General features: G+C 43.6%; 3 protein-coding genes and 1 pseudogene across 6 annotated transcripts; 3 read left to right on the top strand and 1 right to left on the bottom strand.

Annotated features, from left to right (window-relative positions):
* Positions 1–3536, bottom strand: LOC127762330 (LOB domain-containing protein 6). Of its 2 annotated transcripts, XM_052286812.1 has the most exons (4): positions 3166–3533; positions 2061–2504; positions 1529–1957; positions 1–469 (listed from the first exon to the last, which is right to left on the bottom strand). In XM_052286812.1, exons 2-3 carry the CDS (start codon positions 2493–2495, stop codon positions 1577–1579), a joined length of 816 nt encoding a protein of 271 aa, XP_052142772.1. In that variant the 5' UTR covers positions 2496–2504; positions 3166–3533; the 3' UTR covers positions 1–469; positions 1529–1576. The 2 variants fall into 2 exon arrangements, with proteins under 2 accessions (XP_052142772.1, XP_052142775.1); XM_052286815.1 differs by lacking the exon at positions 1–469 and having other exon boundaries at positions 500–1957; positions 3166–3536.
* A 10665-nt stretch (positions 3537–14201) lies between these two features.
* Positions 14202–16373, top strand: LOC127759202 (uncharacterized; annotated as a pseudogene).
* On the top strand, positions 14732–18907 carry LOC127780973 (uncharacterized). Of its 3 annotated transcripts, XM_052307954.1 has the most exons (10): positions 14913–16077; positions 16950–17016; positions 17104–17162; positions 17241–17295; positions 17452–17491; positions 17638–17735; positions 17839–17887; positions 17980–18113; positions 18193–18408; positions 18490–18907. In XM_052307954.1, the coding sequence occupies exons 2-10, from the start codon at positions 16963–16965 to the stop codon at positions 18640–18642; spliced, it is 858 nt and encodes a 285-aa protein (XP_052163914.1). In that variant the 5' UTR covers positions 14913–16077; positions 16950–16962; the 3' UTR covers positions 18643–18907. The 3 variants fall into 3 exon arrangements, with proteins under 3 accessions (XP_052163915.1, XP_052163913.1, XP_052163914.1); XM_052307955.1 differs by having other exon boundaries at positions 14732–17016; positions 17842–17887; XM_052307953.1 differs by having other exon boundaries at positions 14733–17016.
* Positions 18908–21939: 3032 nt separating this feature from the next.
* Positions 21940–23148, top strand: LOC127759041 (zinc finger protein ZAT1-like; the record flags this gene model as incomplete). The annotated part of the gene is made up of 1 exon (XM_052283957.1): positions 21940–23148. A coding segment is annotated over one exon (1209 nt), but the record flags the coding sequence as incomplete, so codon positions are not given.
* Between the last annotated feature and the right edge of the window lie 358 nt (positions 23149–23506).

Here is a 23506-nt window from a genome sequence, read left to right as displayed (position 1 = left end):
AATGACACATCATAAAATTAAATTCATCACTGACATGTGGAGCTATATAGCTAGGCCATCAGCATGCCATGTCAAAGCCAAGATACGGCACCAGATTTGTCAAACAGATTCAACATTAATCTGAAGGTCAACTGCAGAATCGACTCTAGCTAGCCTCTATATAGGAGCAGTATCAATATAGTAGTATTAATTAAGGTAGCCGTCCAAGTGCTAAAATCAGGGACAAGCATGCACACAGTACAGCAACAATCCCAGCAACAGATCAAGGCACAAATAAAATGTTCGACATTGCGGATGATCGATTGAAAGAAAAAGATAAGCATTGACAAGGCAAATTAACAGAGTGAACACGCATGATCTTCATGTAAAATAGACCGAGCAATCCTCCTAAGCATGAGCCTTAATTTACGATCCTTTTCACCGCTTCAATTTCCAGAACTCAGGGAATTTTAATTTCCTAGTCAGTAACCTGCAAAACAATGGTAAAAGTGAATCAACATGTTAAATTACAAATTACGTATTTATATATCCAGAGCTCTTTTTTCCCTACCATATAGAAAAAGTACTCCTAAACATTTCTAAATCCCCTTTACTTTAAGACTAAGACCAGGAGAGATCTATTCACATTTCACAAGCTTTACATGATCATCACTGAGAATACAAAGACACAAATATATGCGATACATAGTTTAGACTCAGCTAGAAGATTTCATAGACGATTCCTTTTTACACTCAGCTAGAAGTGCTAAATTGAGCGCTCCTAGACCAGCCCAAATTAACTGGTTTGATTAGCATGGATATTCAAAATTTTTTCAAAGCAACGCACGCATGTTAATATTCCTCGGCATTTTCACTCACTTTCATTGCATTTGGCAAGCAAAATTGCAAGCATACACAAGACATGAAATATAAGTAGAGCTAGTTCAACTGAATTGCTGCAGGCTTTGCTAGTAAGCTTTTGTGATACTTGACAGAAAACACCCGTATTGATTTCAGCAACTTTTGGCAGGAGCTTTCTAAACCTACAGTAAAATACTTTCTGTAAACTAGCTCAACCTTTTCGTCTTTTCACAAGTGAAGTTGTAGTACATTGCAGTACACCAGGCATGACATGCTATCATTGCTAGCTGTGCATCCATGGCATGCTACAGCACATGAGGTCAAACTATGGATGTCCTTCGAATAATTCTATCGGGAAATTTTACACGAAACATTGTCAGGTAACCATGATATGCATGATGGTAATTAAGGTTCGTGCACTATATATAGTACTGTGAAGTAGTGCATGCATGGACACTCTAACAAGTACTGCCCGATTAAAAGCTAGCTAAACAGTGATGCGAAAACAGAAGCCGGATTCTTAATGAACACAAGTGTAGAGGAATTAAGTTAAGTACAAAGGCCGGATTGCAATCAAAGCTGCACACACACTCAGACTTATAGCTAATTAATAGTGTTATCTCAAGAACAGTAGCTAAAAGAAGACAAGAGCACAGTGCCACAGTACTGCAAGAATGCTAAGCCACACCTGACATGCAGAGACGAACACAACAACCGCCGAATCAAGCGCTCCCAACTACTGGCCGGCGCCTTGCCTCTCGTCGCTGCCGGCGATGCCGGACTTCAAGAACGGCGCGCCGCCGAGCGCGCCAAGCCCGGACATATGCCCGCCGCCGGCCATCGACGTCGAGTACCCGAACTCGTAGCCGCCGTTGCCGCCGAGCCTCGCGATGGGCTCCCCTTCGTAGCTCCTCGACAGCATGTGGACGGCCGAGAACTGCTGCTCTTGCCCGAAGCACGCCGCCGCGCCACCGACGGAGGCGAGCGCCGCCGAGTGCCCGACGTTGATGAAGCTCTGCGCGCCGTTCGGCACCGCGTTGCCGATGAACTCCGCCATCGAGTGCGGCCCGTTATTCGTCCCCGTCGACGCGGAAGCCGCCGCCGCCGCAGCCGCCGCCTGAACCAAGAACGGCACATCATCAACGACAAATGTAACCGATGTACGTGGCGGCGTAATCGATGGAAGACAAGCTACGGCGTGTGTGTGTGATTGATCTGACCTGCTGGTACTTGGAGAGCTCGAACTTGGCGCGGGCGAGGTCCTGCTGGAGCTGGCGGAGGTTGCGCTGGAGGATGGAGATGATGGCGACGCAGCCGTAGACGGGGTCGCGGAGGCGCATGTCGGCCTCGTAGGCGAGCGAGTTCACGGCGTCCTCGCGCTGGTAGGGGTGCAGCTCGTTCAGCAGCTTGGTCACGTTGCTCGCGCCGAAGACGCGGTGCACGTGGACGAACTTCTGCGGGTTGTCCGGCGGGAAGTAGGGCGCGAACACGCAGTCGGGCTGGCACTTGCGGCGGAGGAACTTGCACGCCGCGCACGGCGACCCCGTGCCGCACGCCGCCGTGTTCGCCGCCGCCGACGCCGACGCCGACGCTGACGCTATGGTGATCACCGACCCCGACGGCGCCGGCACGGACGACGCTGACGATGACGCCATCCTCCTCGCCTGGGAAAGAAAAAGTGCAAAAGGTAAGAAGAGCCGATCTTTTTAATATTGTTCTCTATTACCATAGATAGATTTTTTCTTTTCCTCATAAAGCTATGGAAGTTGCTAGAAAACCAGCAGGGCATAAACAGAAAGAACCATCTGTATTATTGTATTGCTAAACATGGAGAACACTGCCTAAAAAGCACAAGAAAATAAGCTACTAAAAATGCACATACATTAGTGCCCCTTCCATCTAAAACATGAAAACAAATAAGGGGACCAAAATCACGACATAATTTCTTTCCATTCAAAACAAAAGGGAGAAAACAAGTTAAAAAAAAAGAATTATTTTCCGAACTGTAACACAAAGTCTGAAACTTTGGTTCCTCAGTGAAATTGCAAGAGTTTGTTCGTATGAGACACTCCATCTGAATATCTTCATCGAACTAGCTAGCTAACTGAAGAAACGTCAAGGCATGTGCTTTTCTTGGATCAATAGCCCCAGCTTTGTAGTCAATCAGAACCAGCAAGAAAAAGAGTGTGACTGAACTATAATAATAGACTTAGTAGTAAGACACAACCAAGGAAGAGAAAAAAAAAACAAAGAGGAGAGAGGAGGATAAAAGAAAGCAAAGATGTTATCGGATCCGACGCCGGCGGTGGATGGCTGCGTACGTACCCTTTTTAGGCGCGATCTTTTTTCCCGCTATCCCTGCGCCGCCGCGCCGCCGCCTCCGCCGGCCGGTATCTCCTCTCTCCTGATCTCACCGTGTTCTCCTCCTCCTCGCCTTCCACCACTTCCGGCCGGGCCGTTCTCTCCTCCTTTTAAACCGAAAACTTCTCCCTTTTCCCCCCTAGCTACTACCTCGCCCCGTTTTGTTTGGGTTTCTGTTCTAGGGAGAGAGAGAGGAGAGTGAGAGAGCCACCAAAAGATGGTGAGTACTGTATGTTGCGAAGATGGGGGGAGGAAATGAGAAGGGGAGGAATTTGATATCTGTGTTCTTTATTGGATGAGTAGCCATTAAGGAAGAGAGAGAGGGAGAGGGGGGCAGAAAGAATGGAATGAAGGGATATACGGCCGGATTGGGGACCGGACATCCCACAGCCAATTTGATCCTCTGCATGTAATAAGATCAATTAGGGTTGTCAAGTAGCAAAATCGGATAACATAGTAATGCAACTTTACACTGTCGATATGAGGGCATTATTCGGGACCCTGGATCTGTGGTAAATATACCATTTTTTAAAAAAAAAAGAAAATCAAATTTGAAACAAAAATAAATAAATAAATAAATGCTCTCTCCTTTGTTCGATGACACGTTGGAAGACGTGTGCACACACATATACTCAGCTACCCTCGTATGCATCTCCTAACACACTTACACACATTTAAATGTGTTCTCAACTATACGCTCAAACAAAGGGAGCGTGTAATACAAGTCCTAGGCATCAAAATTTGAACTCTGATGACTATAGTCAAGCATACACCAATGACACTCAACACCATATTATATACACCAACGACTTCAACACCATACTAATTCAACTTTCACCATTAACAAAATCCAAATGTTAGCTAGGTAATGATTACCAAAAGTAATACAATTATAGTAATGTTGTAGAACACATTGATAAACACATCACGTTTTCAAGATATATATATATATATATATATATATATATATATATATATATATATATATATATATATATATATATATATATATATATATATATATATATATATTATATATAATATGTTTGAAATATTTGAATTTATTTGCTATAAGATCGATGAGCGATCAAATTAGTTTGACGATGAATAATAACCAATGAAAGTTATTTGAGAATGGACAGAGGATAATAAATAGTAGTAGGAGATATTAGAACATGAAACCCTCAAATCATATTTTTAAAAAGAAATAGTATCATTTTTTCTGTAGAACATGAAAACAAACACCATATCAATATATTGCCGCGTAAATGTGTATTGTAACATGAACGTCACAATGTTAATTAGCACAAAATATATAGGAATCACAAGTTCCATTGTGGTTAACCCTTGAGAATTTGTTTGGATCTTTTATTAGTCAACTACTCTGCCCCCAATATTGTTTAATTTGACAATGAATTTATAGGAAGTGGATTTTTGTCCCTCGATGGGATATCCCCTCGTTTTGTGCATATCGATAAAAAAGCTATCAATTTTTTAAAAAAAATTATCAAGATAGATCAATATATGATATATCTTTTCGCAAACATGCGAGTTAAAATTCGACTTATACAATTCGAAACAAAAATAACAAATTTGTTATTTTTGTTTCTACTTGTATAAGTTGAATTTAAATTTGCATATTTATGAAGTGACATATCACATATTGGTCTATCCTACTATTTTTTTCAAATTTTTTGATGACTTTTTAAGTGACATGTAAAAATGAGGAGATATCCCCTTAAGGGATGATTTGAGTTTTCCGAATTTATATCAAATAAATTATTGTTTCCTTTTTGTTAGAAAAATTTATATATGACAAACATGTGCTTGATTGTAAGATATTGTTTTCTTAAAAAAAATAAGTCTCTACCATATTTTCATACAGTAAAATATTTGTGCATTACAAAGGGCTCATATGACTATGTAAGAGCTGCTCTGTCACTTACAATGGGCTAGAAGTGTGAATGGAGGACAGGTGGTGGTTGAGTTTCGTACCATCGTGTGCACAGAGCGAGGAGGAGAGAACCGACCACTTCGCTTTTAAGTAGTATGTAGATCGAGAAATATTAGTTGCATTACACTTCTCTTGTATGAGAACTCGGTTGCCACTACCACCACGGAAGATGATTTTAGATAAAAGCGTTAATCTAAAACTGGCTTTTAGAAATAACGAAACAAAACCATTTTTGTCCTAAAACCGATTGCATGCGAATTGTACATGAGCATCCGATTGGCTTGCATGGCAACCAAGCACTAGTCCTTGCATGCCAAAGCAATAAATCTTCGTGCAAAACCAATTGTGCCTTGCATGCAGTGGAAGAGATACATATTTCTTGCATACTAGAAAACAATACATCTGCATGCAATACGGATACGATAAAGTTGTTGATATAATAAGCTTACTCAAACATGAGGTGGTTGGTTGCCACACTTTGCCACAATTAAGGTTAGATGACAAGTTTAATCTTATTAGTAACTGTTTGGTTGTAGCCACAGCTGTGGTAAGATTCTCTTCCAACAAACTAGGTCTCACATGCCATTGACAAAAAAAAAATTACAAAATTGAAAATTCCCTTAGGCTTGCTAAGGTGCGGTCAAGAATTTGATCACCTTAAACATGTAAGTGTAATAATATTTGTTAGTAAACGGTGACAAAGTATGTGTAGATCTAAACATACCCTTAAACATACCTTTTCATTTAGATTCCGAGAAACTGTAGTTACAGAAATCAAAAAATAAACTAAGCTAGAATCTTAAGGTACCCAAATATATTTGGTACTAGTTTTAGCTGGGATCCTGCAAGATCACCATATGCCCATTCGTCCATATCCATGTCAGATGTCCTTGCCGTGATAAAAGATAGCTTCCGATCGAATAGACACTTAGCAACGCGGGCTGCGAGCAGGTCGGTCAGGATATTCTCAATTGTTCCCTAAATTTAAATTAGTCCTGGAATTTTCATGTACTACTAGTAGTATGTTTTTTTACCTTTTCTTTCATACATGTTCTTGTTCTTGACAGACAAACAAAGGCCGAGTTTAGTTACAAATTTTTCTTCGAACTTCCAACTCTTCTATCATATCAAAACTTTCCTACACACACAAACTTCCATCATTTCCATCACATCGTTCCAATTTAAACCAAACTTTCAATTTTAGCGTAAACTAAACACACCCAAATTAAACAAACCCTGAAAGGACTTGTATTTGGAGTAGGAGAAAAATTGGCACCCTGGGTCCGGGCGGGCCAGTGCCCATTTCTATTCCCAGCAGCGATCGACGTAGGCAGAACGCGCGCGGGCCATCCGATGCTCCCCTCTCGTCCCCTCCTCCTGCCTGCAAGCCAATAAAAACTCAGCCCAGGGTTAACACACGATTGCACGAACCAATGCATATGTAAGCAGAAATCAATGCATGTAGTAGGAGTAGCATAGCAATTGCAAATATGTGGAGCATTTGCATGATTGAGCACTTGGGGTCCCGGCCTGTCCCAGGGCCCTTTCCTATTCAATACCGTGATGGTCACAACTCACGCATCCACAAGCCCCTCATCATGATGCAGATTGTACTGCGCTGCGGCTGCGTACGTACACCGCTCGAGTGATCGGGATCGGTCGATCGATCGACGCCGCAAGTTGGACTGCTCGCGAGCTAGCACTGTCGTTGGATCGATCGGCTGTAAATTCTGTGCCGTATAGCCATGAGAATTAATCGTCAAATCAGCAGCTAGCCAGTACTATTGGCTAAGTTTGCAGTAGACACTATAGATCAGACTATCAGAGAGGCTGGACCGCGGGCGGCAGGTGGTCGGCTGCCAATTCTAGCTCGGCAATTAATTTGGGCGTTTCTTCACATGATGTTATACACCACTAGCCTACTATACTCCACTACAGTAGCTAAGGTTTTAATCAGTGCTCTGCACGCGCGTAGTGGCACCGACCGGGGAGCCCGGCCGGCCGCTACTACATGCATGTGTGGAGTAGTACGTGCTTATTGTGTCATCGTCATGTACCAGTGTACGTGTGTACAGGAATAGTCTTGCGGCGCGCGCGCGTAGCTGAAGCAGTGTACTAATGATTACTCCTTCCGTCACAAAATATTCCCTCCATCTACTTTTGATAGTCATATTTCCAAATCTGAAAAATTTATTTTTGATAGGCATATTTCAATCCAATAACCTGTCATCTTAATGACTTATCGGATTTAATACGTGACTCTCCATTCTTCCACACAAGATTGGCTACATGGACATCGAGAAATGTAAATATTAATGAATCGTTTGTTTATAAGGAATGACTAGTAGCATGTTTAAATGGATGATAAGTAGAATTACTTATCCTTGGTCTATGTGCCAAGATGAAATATGACTATCAAAAGTAGATGGAGAGAATACTCTCTCCATCTACTTTTGATAGTCATATTTCATCCCTCCATCTACTTTTGATAGTCATATTTCATCTTAGCACACAGACCAAGAATTATTAATACTACTTATCATCTATTTAAACATATGCTACTAGTCATTCCTCGTAAACAAGGGATTCATTAATATTTACATTTCTCGATGCCCATGTAGCCAATCTTGTGTGGAAGAATGAAAAGTCACGCATCAAATCCGAGAAAGTCATTAAGAGAATAGGTTGTTTGATTGAAATATGCCTATCAAAAATATTTTTTTTTAGATTTGGAAATATGACTATCAAAAATAGATGGAGGGAGTAACAACTTTTAACCTTTAGAATTTGTTCCAAAATACTCCCTCCATCTACTTTTGATAGTCATATTTCATCTTGGCACACAGACCAAGGATAAGTGATTCTACTTATCATCCATTTAAACATGCTATTAGTCATTCCTCGTAAACAAACGATTCATTAATATTTACATTTCTCAATGCCCATGTAGCCAATCTTATATAGAAGAATGAAGAGTCACGCATTAAATACAAGAAAGCCATTAAGATGATAAGTTGTTGGATTGAAATATGCCTATTAAAAATAAATTTTTCAGATTTAGAAATATGACTATCAAAAGTAGATGGAGGCAGTATATAACAACTTCTCCATCAATATTTTCTTCTCAACCAATCACAACTCTCCACTATTCACTTTTCTCACCTACCTCCACTACTCATCCAATTACAATCCTCCACCACTAACTTCTACATTTTTTTATGAATAACGTGTCTAACTCTAAAACTTCTTATATTCTACTAGTACTCCCTCCGTACTCGTAAAGGAAGTCGTTTAGGACAACGACACGGTCTCCAAAACATAACTTTAACTTCCTGTTTCTATACAAATATTTATTGAAAAGTAATATGTGTATACTTTTATGAAAGTATTTTTCAAGACAAATCTATTCATATAATTTTTACATTTTTGAACTCAACAACTTGAGAGTTATTCATGATTTATATTCCCAATGTTTGACTTAAACATTATCCTAAACGATTTTTTTTATTATTTTCCCGCCGCACACTGCCATGTGGTTATTTCGCTATCAATTCCTTCGGTTCACGTCTCCCTCGGTACGTGTACGCGCGTACGTTATACGCGGCGTGCGTGGTGTTCTCCTCCGTGTAATTCGATCGGTTAATAAGCCGCATCATGTCGCGGAAACCGCGCGCGCGCCGTTTGCACGGCGCGACGTACTGTACGCCGTGGTGTGGCGGGCGGCCTCTCGTGTCGATCGGGGTTTCGCGACACACGGAAAACAATGGGGACGCGACGCGCGAGAGAGGAGCGAAGTCGCATGTCGCTTCCGAGATGACCCATCATTAGCCAGGCGGCGGCTTGACCATACGCGAGCCTCCACGTGAACCCACCGACTGGGGAGAGAGGAACACACCACGGCTTGCTGCTGCCTGCCACGGCATGGTTTTGTTGTCAGTGCACAAGCGTGATGATTATAGCTAACCGCTCTGCTCGATCTACTCCCGGCCCCATCATTTGCATTTTTCTCTAATAAGGGCACCCGCAATTTTTATCTCTAGGCTCTCTACAAGAGATCCATGTCAGCATATTTTTCTACTTAGAAGAGATTAAATGAAGAGAGAGAGCAAAGCTATCTACTAATCTGGAGATAGTCTAGAGAGAAAAACGAAGCAATAGATTAGAGAGCTATAGATACCCATGTAGACATACTATTAAGGTGGTTTACTATTAATCTAGTCTATTGCTGAGATGTACATGTTTTATAGATAGCACCTTACTTTACCATTGCGGGTGCTCTAAGAGGAGCAGGTACAATAGCAGGCTATAAGCTAGCTACAAACATATTTTAAGGAGATAAATAAGAAGAGAGAAAAGTAGCGGGCTACAGATTTGTAACCAGCTGTAACACGGACTCCAAGACACAGTGTGTGTATGACAGGTGAGACCAGGTATTAATAGTGTAGTATACAACTATTGTATGAATAAGCTATTAGATTGGCTATAGATAAATTGAAGCTAGTAGTTGGCTATACTATTAAACTTGCTCTAAGTCGTTTGTAGTTAAAACTTTATATATACGTTCTTGGTGATTTAGAGCAAGTTTAATAGTATATAGAACTACTAGCTCTAAATTGTGTATAGCCAATTCATACAATGGTTCCTTACTATACTATTAATATCTAGTCTCACATGTCATACACACATTACATCTTGAAGTCCGTGCTGCAGCTGGTTACAGATCTGTAGCCCGCTACTCTTCTCTCTCTTGTTTTATCTATTTAAAATATGTATATAGCTGGCTTATAGTATGCTATTGTACATGCTCTTAAAAGCCAATACTAAAAAAGAAACTACGTTGAAAATATCTTAAAATCAAGTTTGAAAATTTAAATTTTAACTTTTTCTTTAGCTCATTAGGCCATCCGATGGGAGCCTCCTACTACTACTCCGCTTAGTACGGGTCTGGTTTGTTACCTGTGGCTATAATAAATCCATATATACTCTATTGATCGATCTACCCTGGTTATCAAAACAGACAACGCTGGACCATCATCTACTGGCTTGTAGAGTTGTCATGTTTGCACTTGAACCACGCAGGGTCTTTTCATGTGCTGAATTTCTGGGGCCAGCGCGGTACGGCAACTCCCGACGCGAGAGCTAGAGCCCAGGGGAGGAGGGTGATGATTTGTGGTGATTCTGACTCCCCCCTGGAGTTCAGACTTGGAGTTGAAAGGCGTAGCGACGACTATAGACAACGACAATGTGCGTGCGCGTATACCGCGTTCGGCCTCGGCCAAAGCGACTCCCTCCCCCCGTCTTGTCAACGTCCGAGGCGCAGCAAGTGAGGCTATGCAATGCAGAGCACTGATCGATCTGCCGGCCGCGTTGGGCCATCCATCCCGGCCCTCGTCCGTCCGGCGGAAACGCGCGATCGACTATCCCTTTCTCTCCCATCATTCCTGGGATCCGCGCCTGCCTTTGATCATGTACTACTCCCTCCACACACTGCTGCAGATGGCTACCCATCCGTCCGTTTTTAACCAGGTTGCCCGTACTGCTACTATTACTGCGTGGAGCACTGCACAGTCTGCACCCGCGCGCTGTTAATGGCTGTGCTGCTGTGCTTGCTTGTCATGACCGACCGGCCATATTTCAGAGCAAGTGAAGAAACGGTGTCGACGACACTGTGCGTGCAACGTGCATTTGACGGTGGCGGTGGTGAGGGAATGATCCAGTAGGGACCCGGCTCGGGTGCGTACGTACGGGGGGGGACAAAACGGAGGGAGGCGAGCCGAGCCAAGCCAACCCGAGGGAATGACGAAGTTATTGCGAGCCCGGGTGGGTGGTTCTGCCTACTCCTACCTCCTCCTCTCGCGTGGCCCTGCCGCGCCCTTCTGTGCCGGCCATGCCCCAGCCATCCTCGATCAATTCCAACTCTCTCCTCTCCTTCCCTTGGGAGGCGAGATCAGAATGAATGCTGCAGCAGCAGGCGGCAGCAGCAGCTTGCGATTGCATGAAGGGACGAGCCGTCCCATCACATGCCACGCATCCTGGATGGATGGAGCCATGTGTGTGTGCGCGCCTCTTGAGAGTCTTGACTGCTGCTGCTCCCTCCCCCTCCCCCGTACATTCAGTTCTCGCATTCCCCCACTGCTGCAGCAGCTGATCGCTTGCGTGCTCAGATCAAAGGCGCGATTCATCTCGCCCTTTTGTTATCACTCGCTTTTTTTACATGCTCTCTGCTGCTCACATTCGTTTCGTTTGGTTCCGTCTTGGAGCTGGAGCTAGCTGCTACTGCTGCGCGAGGGGCAGGGACGAAGGTGGGGTTAATGGCAACAGGCAGAGTGTATAGGAAAGGCAGGCAGGGTGGCGTAAATACACGCTGAGGTAGCAGCGGTAGACGGACGGGACAAACTGACTGACTCGAAGTGACAAGTCCTTGGGATTTTTGTACGCGAGAATGTGTGTGCGCATGCCTGCATCCCGACTGCGACCAACAGGCAAAGTAAATGCCGATGCCTCGCCTAGGTGTCCACGTCGATATACACGCTCCGCGCCCAGGCCACAGCCTTGCCGACCGACCGATTGATGCTTCCACGGGCGTATATAGGGTGTGTGTTCACGTCAAAGTTTGGTTGAAATTGAAATGATGTGATGAAAAAATTAAGAGTTTATGTGTGTAGGAAAGTTTTGATGTGATAAAAAGTTGAAAGTTTGAAGAAAAAGTTTAAAACTAAACTCGGCCATATTATGGTGACCTCCGTTTCGTGAACACTTCATCCGTACTAACATGTAAAAATCTAGTATTACTTTCTTGGTGCCAAAATATAAGTATTTTTAAGGTTAACAGGTATTAAGAAAGTAGGTAAAAATAATTGGATGAAGTATATGATTGGTTGAGAAGGAAAAGGAGATGAAAGAGAATAATTGTGTTTGGTTGAGAGGATGAGATAGGGAAGAAATAGTTACAATTTAGGACGAAAGTATTATTAGATTATATATTTTATAGTATTACGAATCTAGACTGTAAAGAACTATAAAATGTTTAATTTGATACTAGATTTTTATATGTTAAAATGAAGGAAGTACTAGTGCGGGAGCAGTACCGAGTGAATTAGGGCATGTTTAGTTCGCGAAAAAGAAATTTTTGGGTGTCACATCGAACGTTTGATCGGATGTCGGAAGGGGTTTTCGAACACGAATGAAAAAACTAATTTCATAACTCGCCTGGAAATCGCGAGATGAATCTTTTAAGCCTAATTAATCCGTCATTAGCACATGTGGGTTACTGTAGCACTTATGGCTAATCATGGACTAATTAGGCTCAAAAGATTCATCTCGCGATTTCTTCTCTAACTGTGCAATTAGTTTTTAAATTTATCTATATTTAATACTCCATACATGTGTCCAAAGATTTGATGTGATGTTTTTAGGAAATAGTTTTTGGGAACTAAACATGGCCACGAAATACACGAATAGTACGTGATTTTTGTAGGGGAACACCGCTCGGCTCGTGGGCTTCCTAGATGGACTGCCTCCCTTGTTTTTAATGTGGCCCATTTAGCAGGATGGACCGGTGGAGCCAGAGACGCAAAAATGGACCAAGTTGGCGGATACTAGATACAACCCACACCAAAGTATGCTGAAAAGTCCATTTGGACTCCCATAACTAATGGCCTGATCTGACTCGTATCGCTCCATCACAAATCGGATATAAAGACTACCACAACTATTAAAACCGTTTAAGCGACTTTCTTGACGGTTTTGAAAGCGGTTTTTGCTAACGCAGCCTCCACTCAGTCATCAAATAAATTTAAAAACAAGTGGGTCTCACATATCATCCCCTTTCTCTCTCCCCTCTTCTTCTCGGCACCCAACAGCAAGACGACAGCTGACAACAGCAAGACAGTGGTAGACGAAAGAGCTCGAGGGAGCTAGGAAAGGGCGGAGGTGGAGGTGGAGGTGGAGGACGTTCACGACCACCTAGGGTGCCGAACAAGGTCGCGGTAGCGACGGCGCGAAGTAGAACGCCAGTGAGAGTGTCACCAGCAGGAGGCCTCCGTCCCCTCGAAGCTCTGCTACCACCTCCTCGCCAGAGATATGCTGAGCTCCTCCACCTCACCACGAGACCGATGCCGCCTACAACAATCCCAACGGTGGAAAAGAAACGTCGCCACCGCCGTGGGCTTCCCATCGGCTATGGAGCTACTGACGCCCAAGGGAGCCTCAGCCTCCACCTTAACGCAGGAGCCACTGCCTCCTTTGCCAAGACGGCCTCTCGCCGCCCCTCACTAGTACCCGCCGTCCGTATCTCCACTCCTCCTTTGGCTTTTGGATCCAGGAAGACGACTGAGGAAGAGGAAACTGTGGCGCCTCTTTGCTCTGACTTCTAGATCAAAGACCGAGGCATCCACTATCGCCCCTCCTCCGTCGCGCCATTGACTAGCCGTGTCCCCCGTACCCTAATTGTGAAAGATCGCCACATCCCGACCTGACATCTCACAATCTGAACAACCATAAGACTTTTAGATTTTTAACGTTTGGGTAGGGTTGGAATGGGATGTGCAATCCGGGTGGAACTGAGTGCTGGGCGCAATAGTTATCCACACACTATAGTTGGCCTCTGTTGTGACATGAGCGTGAGTTATTCTAGCGTCCTCGTTAGTTTACTCGCCGTCGACACCGATCCTCATCCATCCGGCGAGCGACCAGGGCGCCGTTGTTCGTCCCGCTGCTTCCGCCGCATCCTGGTGAGCGCATCCTTTGCCACCGCCGCCTTTCCCGTCTCTCTCTCTCTACCTACGCACTTTTTCTCGAATTTGCGTTAACCCTAGCTTCTGATCTAGAAATCTGCCTTAACCTTAGGAAATGATTACTAATAAAAGTTTGATGGTTCCCAAAAAGTTTGGGGGTTCAATTGAACCCTGTCCCATGTTAGATCCGCCACTGTGGAGTAGTGTTTGGTGGAATAAATTCGTGGATTCAGTGCAGAATACTCTTGAAAGAAGTCACCATGATGAGCAATTTTTTTTAATGTAAATGGTTACATCTTCTTCTTGCCAGCATGCACACAGCCAATGAGTTTAGGGTTAAGGAACAACTGAATTGTATAACTGTTATGCTAACTGCACAACACTGTATAGTAAGAATACTAACAGTAAAGGTGATTACAGAATTAGCTCATAGAGCAGGAGACAGTAGCTAAAGCAGGATTATTTCTGATTTATGGATGCTAACAAGGGATTCAGTTGGCGTGTTTGGTTGCCCGGACCACACCTGACTCACACCCAGCCAGCAGATTTGCGTGTGTAGTTGTCTACACTTATCTCCGAGCCGGGTCCAATGAATGAAAAAGGCCCGCGGAGCCAGGCTGAGGGGAAACGCTCGAATCGACCTTCGCAACTCAGCCTGGCTCGCCTCATGCCGCGAGGCTGCACCCACGCGTGCACCGCTTGCACCCGCGCGTGCAGAACCCATGGATGGGGTCACCACCATCCCTCCTCTCCTCCTCCTCATTTGATCCAAACCAGTGGAAAGCTAGGGTTCCGCCGACTCGCGAGTGGAGGGCGCTGCTTGTCGCCAGGCTCGTCGCGCCGTCCTCGCCGGCGGGAGGGCCGGTCGTCCGTCAGCATCCTCTCTTCCGTTGGTCATCCTCCCTCTCTTTCGCTAGCCGCCATCGCTCTGTTCCACTGGTTCGCTCTCTCCGTCAAGCTGTTTGGTTTCGCCGGCTCTCTGCTACGCCCCTCTCTTTCGTCGACTCTCTCCGTTGAGCTCTCTGGTAAGGGCTAGGTTGGGCATCTCCTTCCCTTTCTCACCTCCTTCAGTTTCTTCTCCTCTCTTCCTTTGATTTCAGCCGATTTGTTTGGATTAGACCGTGTCCCCCTTCATAAATATGCTAGATCTACTCCATTATCTAAAAAAAAAAATGCTAGATCTACTAAAAGCTGATATCTTTCTTGGTTGATTTCGATGGAATGAAATGTCTAGTGGCTTGCTTTTTTGTTCTAAGATGGCCAATGATGACTAATGTTGCTGATTTGTGATGCTTATGAACAGATTTTTCCTACACTTATTCCTATTTTCCTGTTGATTTGTGTTATGCCATTGTATCTTTGGCTACAAATAGAAGTTACTGATAAGGCCAGATTCAATAGTGCGTTCTTTTAAATTGATACTGACAGATACACACTTGATTAATAGTGCTTATTTGTGATGCATAAGAACAGATATGCCTGCACTTGACCTTATTCGATAAGGTCAGGCAACCAAACATGCCCTTTCTAAGTTTGTCTTTCTGTGATCTTTCTCAGTATTTTATAGTTGAAATTATCTTTAGCAGAACTGAGGCCACCTCTACACTTGAACTGAGCAGAATTTATAAGAGTACATGAACAGATTTTTCTACACTTGTTCTTTTTTCTTGCTGTTAGGCTGGGAAAGATGGCCAATGATGATATATGCTGCTGTTTGTGATTCATGTGAATAGATTTTTGCTCTACACTTGTTCTCATTTTCTTGCGGTTTCTTTTTTCCTACACTTGGTCTTATTTTCCTTTTCTGCTACATTTGATAGATACTACTGGTAAGAATAGATACCAATGATAGTAGCTAATTCACATTCTTCATATATCTGAGGCCATTGTTCTGCATTTATTTACCTGTTGGAAATGAGGCTCAATGATGTCAAATTTCTGCACATATTTGCTACATTTTCGAGTTATTGATGTCAGGCAAATACTATCAAGTTCCTTGTTCATCTTTTGATATCAACAGATGTACTCATTTTTTTTAGGTAACCGCACTTGATTTTGACATAATCAAGTTTTTATATGAAACCGATACACTCTGCACTTGCTCTTTTGGTAAAGATCATACTACTATTAAGTGTTGATGCTCTTGCAACCTGATCTCTGCAACTCAGATCCTGTACTATTTCAAAGGTACATGTTATCCTGTTTACTTTTACTATGTTTCAGGAAAATGTGATAATGGAAAAACTTGTGAGATCAAGTGTAGATATACTAAGGTTGATGAGTTTGAAGAAATCTGTACAAAAGCTTGCAAGCAGACATAGCTGAAACAGATGGTTTAGTTTTGTATGCGGTTACTAATTTGTTTATCAAATTGGTTACTGTAAAAAACTTGCCATGAGCACGTATATTTGTATGTTTGTTTTGAATTGTCAAATGTACCAGTGTCGTCAATAAAATTATGTACATGATTTTTGCTAGAATAATCACTCTTGCGTGTTCATCCAGGCCATTTCGTTACATTTGATAAAAAAAAATGATCATCAGTGCTGCTTATTGGTTTTAAAAAATGACAACATCAGTAAAGCATACATACCCAGTACATCGATTCTCTAAGAGAAAAATGAGCTTAGGAATATTAGTAGGTGGGCACAGACCCAGAGTAACATAATTTAATCTATATATCTACGACGGATTAAACTTATCACACATAAATAGATTAGGGACTTGGAAAAAATCTCGTTTCACAAACTTTATGGGGTAACCTAACCACCCACAAGAATAGGTATTTACACATAAGATGTATCCATCCAACCAAACAACATCTCCTGCATGCTACCATTCCATCCGCCCCTTGCTGCAACCAACCAAACAGCATCTCATCATATCCAGGTTCATCTCATCCAAGCAACCAAACACCTACATGTGTATCCTCTAAACCAGGCTAAACTTAGCCTGGATGAGGGAGATGGGCCAGGCTAGAGGGATACGAGCAACCAAACAGACCCTTACTGCATAATCTTCACCTTCTGTAAACCCTCTCACTGAGCAATTGGATATAGGGAGTAAGTGGAAATGGATGCAGATGGTAGCTCCAAGAAAGGCCCTCCAGGTCGTCGCACTAGAAAGGTGGGCACGCCAATTATGATTATTTTTTGGCATTGTCTTTATAGGCTAACATGTATTTTTTTTTCCATAAAATTCTAATGGATGCAGAAGCTGAAGTTCAAGCCAAAAGTGCCACCACAAAAGCCAAGAAAATCAGTTCCAGAAAAGTAAAGCTCTAAAGTTTGTTCAGCTTGAATATGACAGACTTTCAGTTTACCATAGACAAGCTTATTCTGTTCTTTCAGGCCAAACCTGGAACAGTCAAAGCCAATTGATGAAGAATTGATGAAGAGACTGAAGGTAATTGATTATTCGTTTCATAAACTGAAGACATATAATATTGTACTCCCTCCCATCCCAAAATAAGTGCAGCTGTGTAGTTCAAATTTTGGGATGGAGGGAGTAGTTGTGTAGAGAGGACAAAGGTTCCTATTGAACTTTCTGTCTTATTTTCAGACTGGCCAAGGAGCTACAAAAACATTGTCAAGTATAAAAGGTTGATCTGTATCCATTGACCTCCACATGTATGTTTAGAACTTAGTATTGGTCCTAAGGGCAAGAAGTCTTTCAATTAAATGCTTTCAATTAGCAGTAACTGCAAACACATCAGATTCTATAATCCTATTTGCATTGTGCTCACAGATGAACACTCAACACAGAACCCACCCTCAACTGTTTCTTCTGCAGCTAGTGTTAGCTTAACACTGCCACAGTCAGGAGGGCACAACCAAGGCCAACTGGTGAGTTCACCAACCTCTCAAGGTCAACTTGATCACCTGGAAAAATACCCAATGTCTTTTTGACAGACACATGACTTTGTTTGTCTATTTTCTATGGAGGAAGAAGAAGCCATTCCACATCACAAGAGCGGTTCCTCTTGATGCTATTCCAGGTAACTTTCTTAAGGCTTCATTAGCTCCATTGCTCTGGATAATTGCCCAGTACATTCCACAGGAATCTCATAAGAATGTAAGCTCTTCTCAGGATTTTTATACGACGATGAGGATGACGACGACGACGACGACGAGGGCGATAACAATGTTGAATTAGAGGAGATTCGACCAAGTTCAACTGAATGTGAATCTTCCATCCATCCAGCAGAAGAGCTGAATTTACTCGTATGACCTTCTGAGCTCTATGAAATACCACGATATTGTCTGCCACTGGGAGTAGTTGATTTATAATTTAGAACAACAGGAGCAAGGTGACACGAGAAGAATGCTCCTATTCCAGTTGCCAAAATCTCTTCCGTTGCCAAGAATATCCGCTGCAGTTGAAAGGAATGGAAAAGCCAGGGGCAAGGAGGTGAAAGAAGGATCCAACTTGAAAGAATTGCCACAAGGATATTTGGGCAAAATGGTGGTGTACAAGAGCGGCAAGATCAAGATGAAGTTGGGGGATGTCATGTTTGATGTTAGTTTCTTTCCGTTCTCATTTAACTTCACAATCTGGTAACTTGGTAAGATCTCTGATACTTAAGTTCTTCCATGGCAGGTGAACCCAGGAGAAGAGTGTAGGATGGCACAACATGTGGCTGCTATCAACACCAAAGAGAAGCATTGTTGTTTACTTGGCGAGATCGAGAGCCGGCATGTCGTTGTGACTCCAGATGTGGACTCGCTGCTGTTGAATGACAATAGAGGTTAGGTAATTACGTGTGCATAAGTGCATTGGTCAGCTGTGAGCTACAGTCCTGCAATGACTTGCCAGATTAGTGTGCATAGCTAGCAATGTGCATTTTAACTGTATTTGTAGCGGTTGTAAAATTGTGTGCCTTTAGAAGATTTGCTGCTTGTAGTAAATGAATACTTAGCTTAGATTGTACTTAATGTGTATTGTAGCGGTTGTAAAATTGTGTGCCTTTAGAAGATTTGCTGCTTGTAGTAAATGAATACTTAGCTTAGATTGTACTTATGGTAGTATTGTTGATGTGTCATGTTATGATTTTTATGGAGATCTCACTAAAGCTTTTATCGAGATGTCATTTCCCACTGGCTTGCCCAAACGACATATAGCCCAGGGACCAGGCAGATACACTCATACACGGCCATACGACGGCCCAATTAAGGCAGCAGGCACGTCGACTGGGCTGACCCAGGCCATGGTGCCACTTCTCAAACCCCCGCTGAAGCCCTGCCCTTCAATGAAAACCGGAGGATTTTTTTTAATTTTTTTTAAATATTTACAGAAATATTATACCGGCGAAAATATTTACAGAAATAGACCCTGTCGCCCAAGTGGAGGGCGACAAGGTAACGTGGCAGACGGCGCCGCGTGCGTATTTTGCGCCAAGGTCCCTCGTAGAGGGTGGCAAGAGAGTGAAATGTAATTTTTGCCGCATGCAAAATTTGCATACGCGCTCAGCGGCCTCCAGCGTCTGGTCACACACGTCACCCTGCCGTCCTCGGGGAGGGCTGCAGGGTCTATTTTTGTAAATATTTTCGCCGGTGTAATATTAAAACAAAAAATTCAAAAAATGAATTAAAAAAATCAAAAAATGGACGTGGATGCGGAAAACTACTGTCCTCTAGCGTATAATGCTCTACACCAGGGGATCAGATTCCTAAGGATGAAAATGGTAGGAATCGATAGCATATTTGAAACGATTACCGTAGATTTAAAAATGGTCAAAATCGATAGCATCTATCGTTGGAATGATTATCGGGCGGTCAGTACAATTTAACTTATTTAGTGTTGATAACAATAAAAGAAACTAGGAATATCAACTTTTATAGCGAAACATAATGACAAATTGAAAATAACCGTATTTATAAATTTATCTCTCGGGAACTATTTTCGGTGGGTTGAAAATTGCGGCAAGTCAATTGAAAATTGACCGTATTTATAAATTTAACTATTTGGAAACTATTTTTGATCAGTTGAAAATTGATCGTATTTATCAATTTAATTATTTAGTGATAACAATAAAAGAAACTAGAAAAATCAATTTTTATTTATTGCTAGAATTGAAAACGGAAACAAAATTACAGGCGAGAGAGTAATATGAGTACGCTTTCAACCCACGAAAAAAAACTTATAATCTCTAAATACTTTTAAACAACAAAAAAATACATTTCTCTCTATAAAAATGTACCCTATGTATAAACCGGTGTACTAAATATAGGAAAAGATCCTTATTAGCAATATGCAAATTCTAAATTAACAAATTATTAAGAGAGTAATTAATATCAAGCAACATAAATTAATATCTAAATAAATACTACTCTACGACCTATGACTACTATCCTTTAATATTCTTCATATCATTAACGCCAAAAATACACACAACATTTATCCAAACTCCCTCTGTACGATATATAACCATTTTTAGATCTTGATACGGTCTAAGGTGTGCTATTTTGACCAATATTATTTATAAAAATAAGTTGTTTTAAATAAAAAGGAGTTGCATATTATGATATCCCAACGACAAGACCAGTACATCTTAAATCACAAAATCACCACATATAACATATCATACCTATGAGCATCTATATAGACTGGAAGGACATATCTTGAGATTCATCAAGTAACTACATACATATCTAAATACTAAACCGACACATCTTAAGATTCACGAAGTCACCACAAGCGACACACCCTACCCCTAGCACCCCAAAGTCACCACAAGTGACACATCCTATCCCTAGCACCCCAAAGGCTGATAAAAATATCTTGAAACTCACGAAGTAACCATAGGCCTAGCACCCCAAATGCTGATAAAAAATCTAACTCAATGTTGATAAGAAAATCTAACTCACGAAGTAACCATAGGCTAGGTATTGATAGGTACGTCGCCTACCACTAAAAAAACGTTAGCCATAAATGTGAACCATAGGCTCTGTATTTATAGGTACGTTGCCTACCACTAAAAAAAGTTTAGCCATAAATGCGATAACATGTGTCAAGCCTGGGACTTAAGTTCAGGAGAACAGGTTGTACCACCAGAAACTTAACTAATTGAGTTACGTTCACTTAGATATGTGTTGTCATTGTTGATGCTACAATATTGTTGGAAGTATTTAAGTGGTTATTCTACTTTATAAATGTTCACCACAGTTAAATATGACACATTTTTTAAAAAAAGTAAAAAATAAAACATTGCCTGAATTTGCTTATCATTGTGATACGGGTGTTTCCAAGGCTTATATATATATGGTCATCCCGTTTGTTGATAACCTTTTATGTTTCATCAGTAAGCACTAATATAATTTCGTTTTCGTTTTTTTTTATTTACTATTCGATTATGTGTTTGAGAGAAAAATATGATTGTGGAAATGATTTAAATATTATCTTCTAGCCGTCTTCGACCATTTTCAATTTTTCATCTCTGATCGCAGGCACGCATTATTGCCCATGCCGCAATTCCTGCGAGAGAGAATGCATATGGGTACGATACTCTCTCAAAAACAATTACTCCTACAACTTATCTCTAAAATATATTTTAAACAACAGGATAATTAACTAACTATACTACTATATCTCCTTGTAAAAAATCAAAAGGAATCCGCTACGAATTTGGTACGTACGGATCCGTTTCGCTGTGCCCCCAGACGCGCGGAGCGAATCCGCATCGGAGGTGGAGTAGTCTTCTCTCGCCGCGCCCCCACGCTGACGTGGATCACTCGACTTACCGCCCACGCACCGCGCGCCCCGCTGCCGCTATATAATGTGACGACACACCCACAAGGCCACCCACAACACAATCCCCCACCCTCTCTCCTCTCTACACCGCGAAGGCAGCAAAAAAAAAAAAAAAAACCCTAGCTACCACCATCTCGATCGCTTACAGATCGAGCACAGATCGAGCAAAACCCTAGTTCGATCCCACTTACTTCTCCTGCTCGATCGATCATGGTGGAGGATCAGGAGAAGTCCAGCAGCAGCCCTCCCGTTCCTCCGCCACCGGAGGAGGAGGAGATGGAGGAGGGGGAGATTCATCCGGGTGGTGGTGGTGGTGGTGGGTACTACGATTCGGGCTCCGAGACCGAGGACGACGACGATCGGTACGTGTTCCAGTCTCGCCGCGACGAGGAGGAGGAGGAGGAGGAGGGCGTGAACCCGGCGAGCAAGCGCCGCCGCCTCGAGGACATCCTCGCGGAGACACGGGGAGCGCTCCCGCTGCCTTCGCCGACGCCGTCGTCGTCCGGTTCGGAGGGGACGATCAGCGACGACCACGGCGACGGGATCGCCGGCGCCGCCGCCGCCGCCGATGCACCCGTGGCGCGCGTGGCGTTCCCGTGCCACGTCTGCAGCAAGGAGTTCGGCAGCAGGAAGGCGGTGCACGGGCACATGAGGGTCCATCAGGCGGACAAGGACAAGGAGAAGGAGCCGTCGCTGCACCTCGCCCTCGGCTGGACCTCGACGGGGAAGCGCGGCGCCAACGGCAACGCCCGTGCTGTCACCGTCGCCTTCGCCCCCATGGAACAAGCGGTGGGCGACGACGACGGCGACGCCCGCGCCATCGTGCTCGCACCGGCGGCGCAGCCGCAGCCGCAGCCCATGGTGGTGGCAGAAGCTGCCAATCCTCCTAACCAGGTCGCCGACGACAACCACCGCCTGCCAGTGCCAGCTGCCGCGCCGTACGTCGGCGCCGCCGCCGCCCCCGCCCGCCGCCGCGCTCGGCCGAAGCGTAACGCCGGACAGGGTGGACCGTACAGGTGCAGTTACCCGGGTTGCAAGGGGGAGTACAGGACGCACCAGGGGCTAGGCGGCCACGTGGCTGGCCACATCAACAGGGAGAAGCAGGCGGCCGCCGCCGCCCAGGGCGGCAGCGGCGGTGGCCTCGGCGGCGGCGCCAGGCCGGAGGGCAATCACCCATGCAAAACGTGCGGGAAAGAGTTCTCGACGGGAGTGGCGCTCGGCGGCCACATGAGGAAGCACTACGACCCCAAGAAGAAGAAGAAGCATGCTGGCCTTGTCCTTACGCTCTCCGTCGCGCCGCCTACGCCTGCACCTGCTCCGTCCATCGCCGGAGCGGCATTGCCACCGGCGGAGGTAAAAGCGGACGTGGATGAACATGAAGCAGAGCAAGTGCCAATGGCGCCGGTGTCTCCGCCAGCTGAAGCGAGGGGAAATATCGTGCGGATTTTTGGCGTGGATATAGAGAAGCCGGCAGACGAAGAGGAGCAAGAAGGTGGCAGCGATGTCTAGAGAAGATTAAAGGATGGTAGTTGCAGAGTAGTGTTTGTCTAGGTTATTCATTTTGCTTGATAAATGATAATAGTAGTTACTCCTGTGTTCGTTGCTTGATATTAGCTATGTTTGTTTAGCAAGTTGTTTACTAAACTAAGCATCACATGGTGTTAATCCCAAACGAAACACTTAATACTAGTATCGCTATGCATCACATGACGGTGTTAGGCTGTTAGTCCCAAACGAAACACTTAATATTTTGTTTCATTATAAAAGTAGTTGTTTAGTCCCAAAACATCACATGGTATTATCCAGAACAAAACGCTTAATAGTGGCTGCCACTAAACACAAACATCTAACTGAAGCTTCGATCTCT

Source organism: Oryza glaberrima, chromosome 1 (genome assembly GCF_000147395.1).
Source record: "Oryza glaberrima chromosome 1, OglaRS2, whole genome shotgun sequence".
Lineage (NCBI taxonomy): Eukaryota > Viridiplantae > Streptophyta > Magnoliopsida > Poales > Poaceae > Oryza > Oryza glaberrima.
Note: the sequence above shows the minus strand (reverse complement) of the source record. Positions and strands in the feature narration are given on the sequence as shown.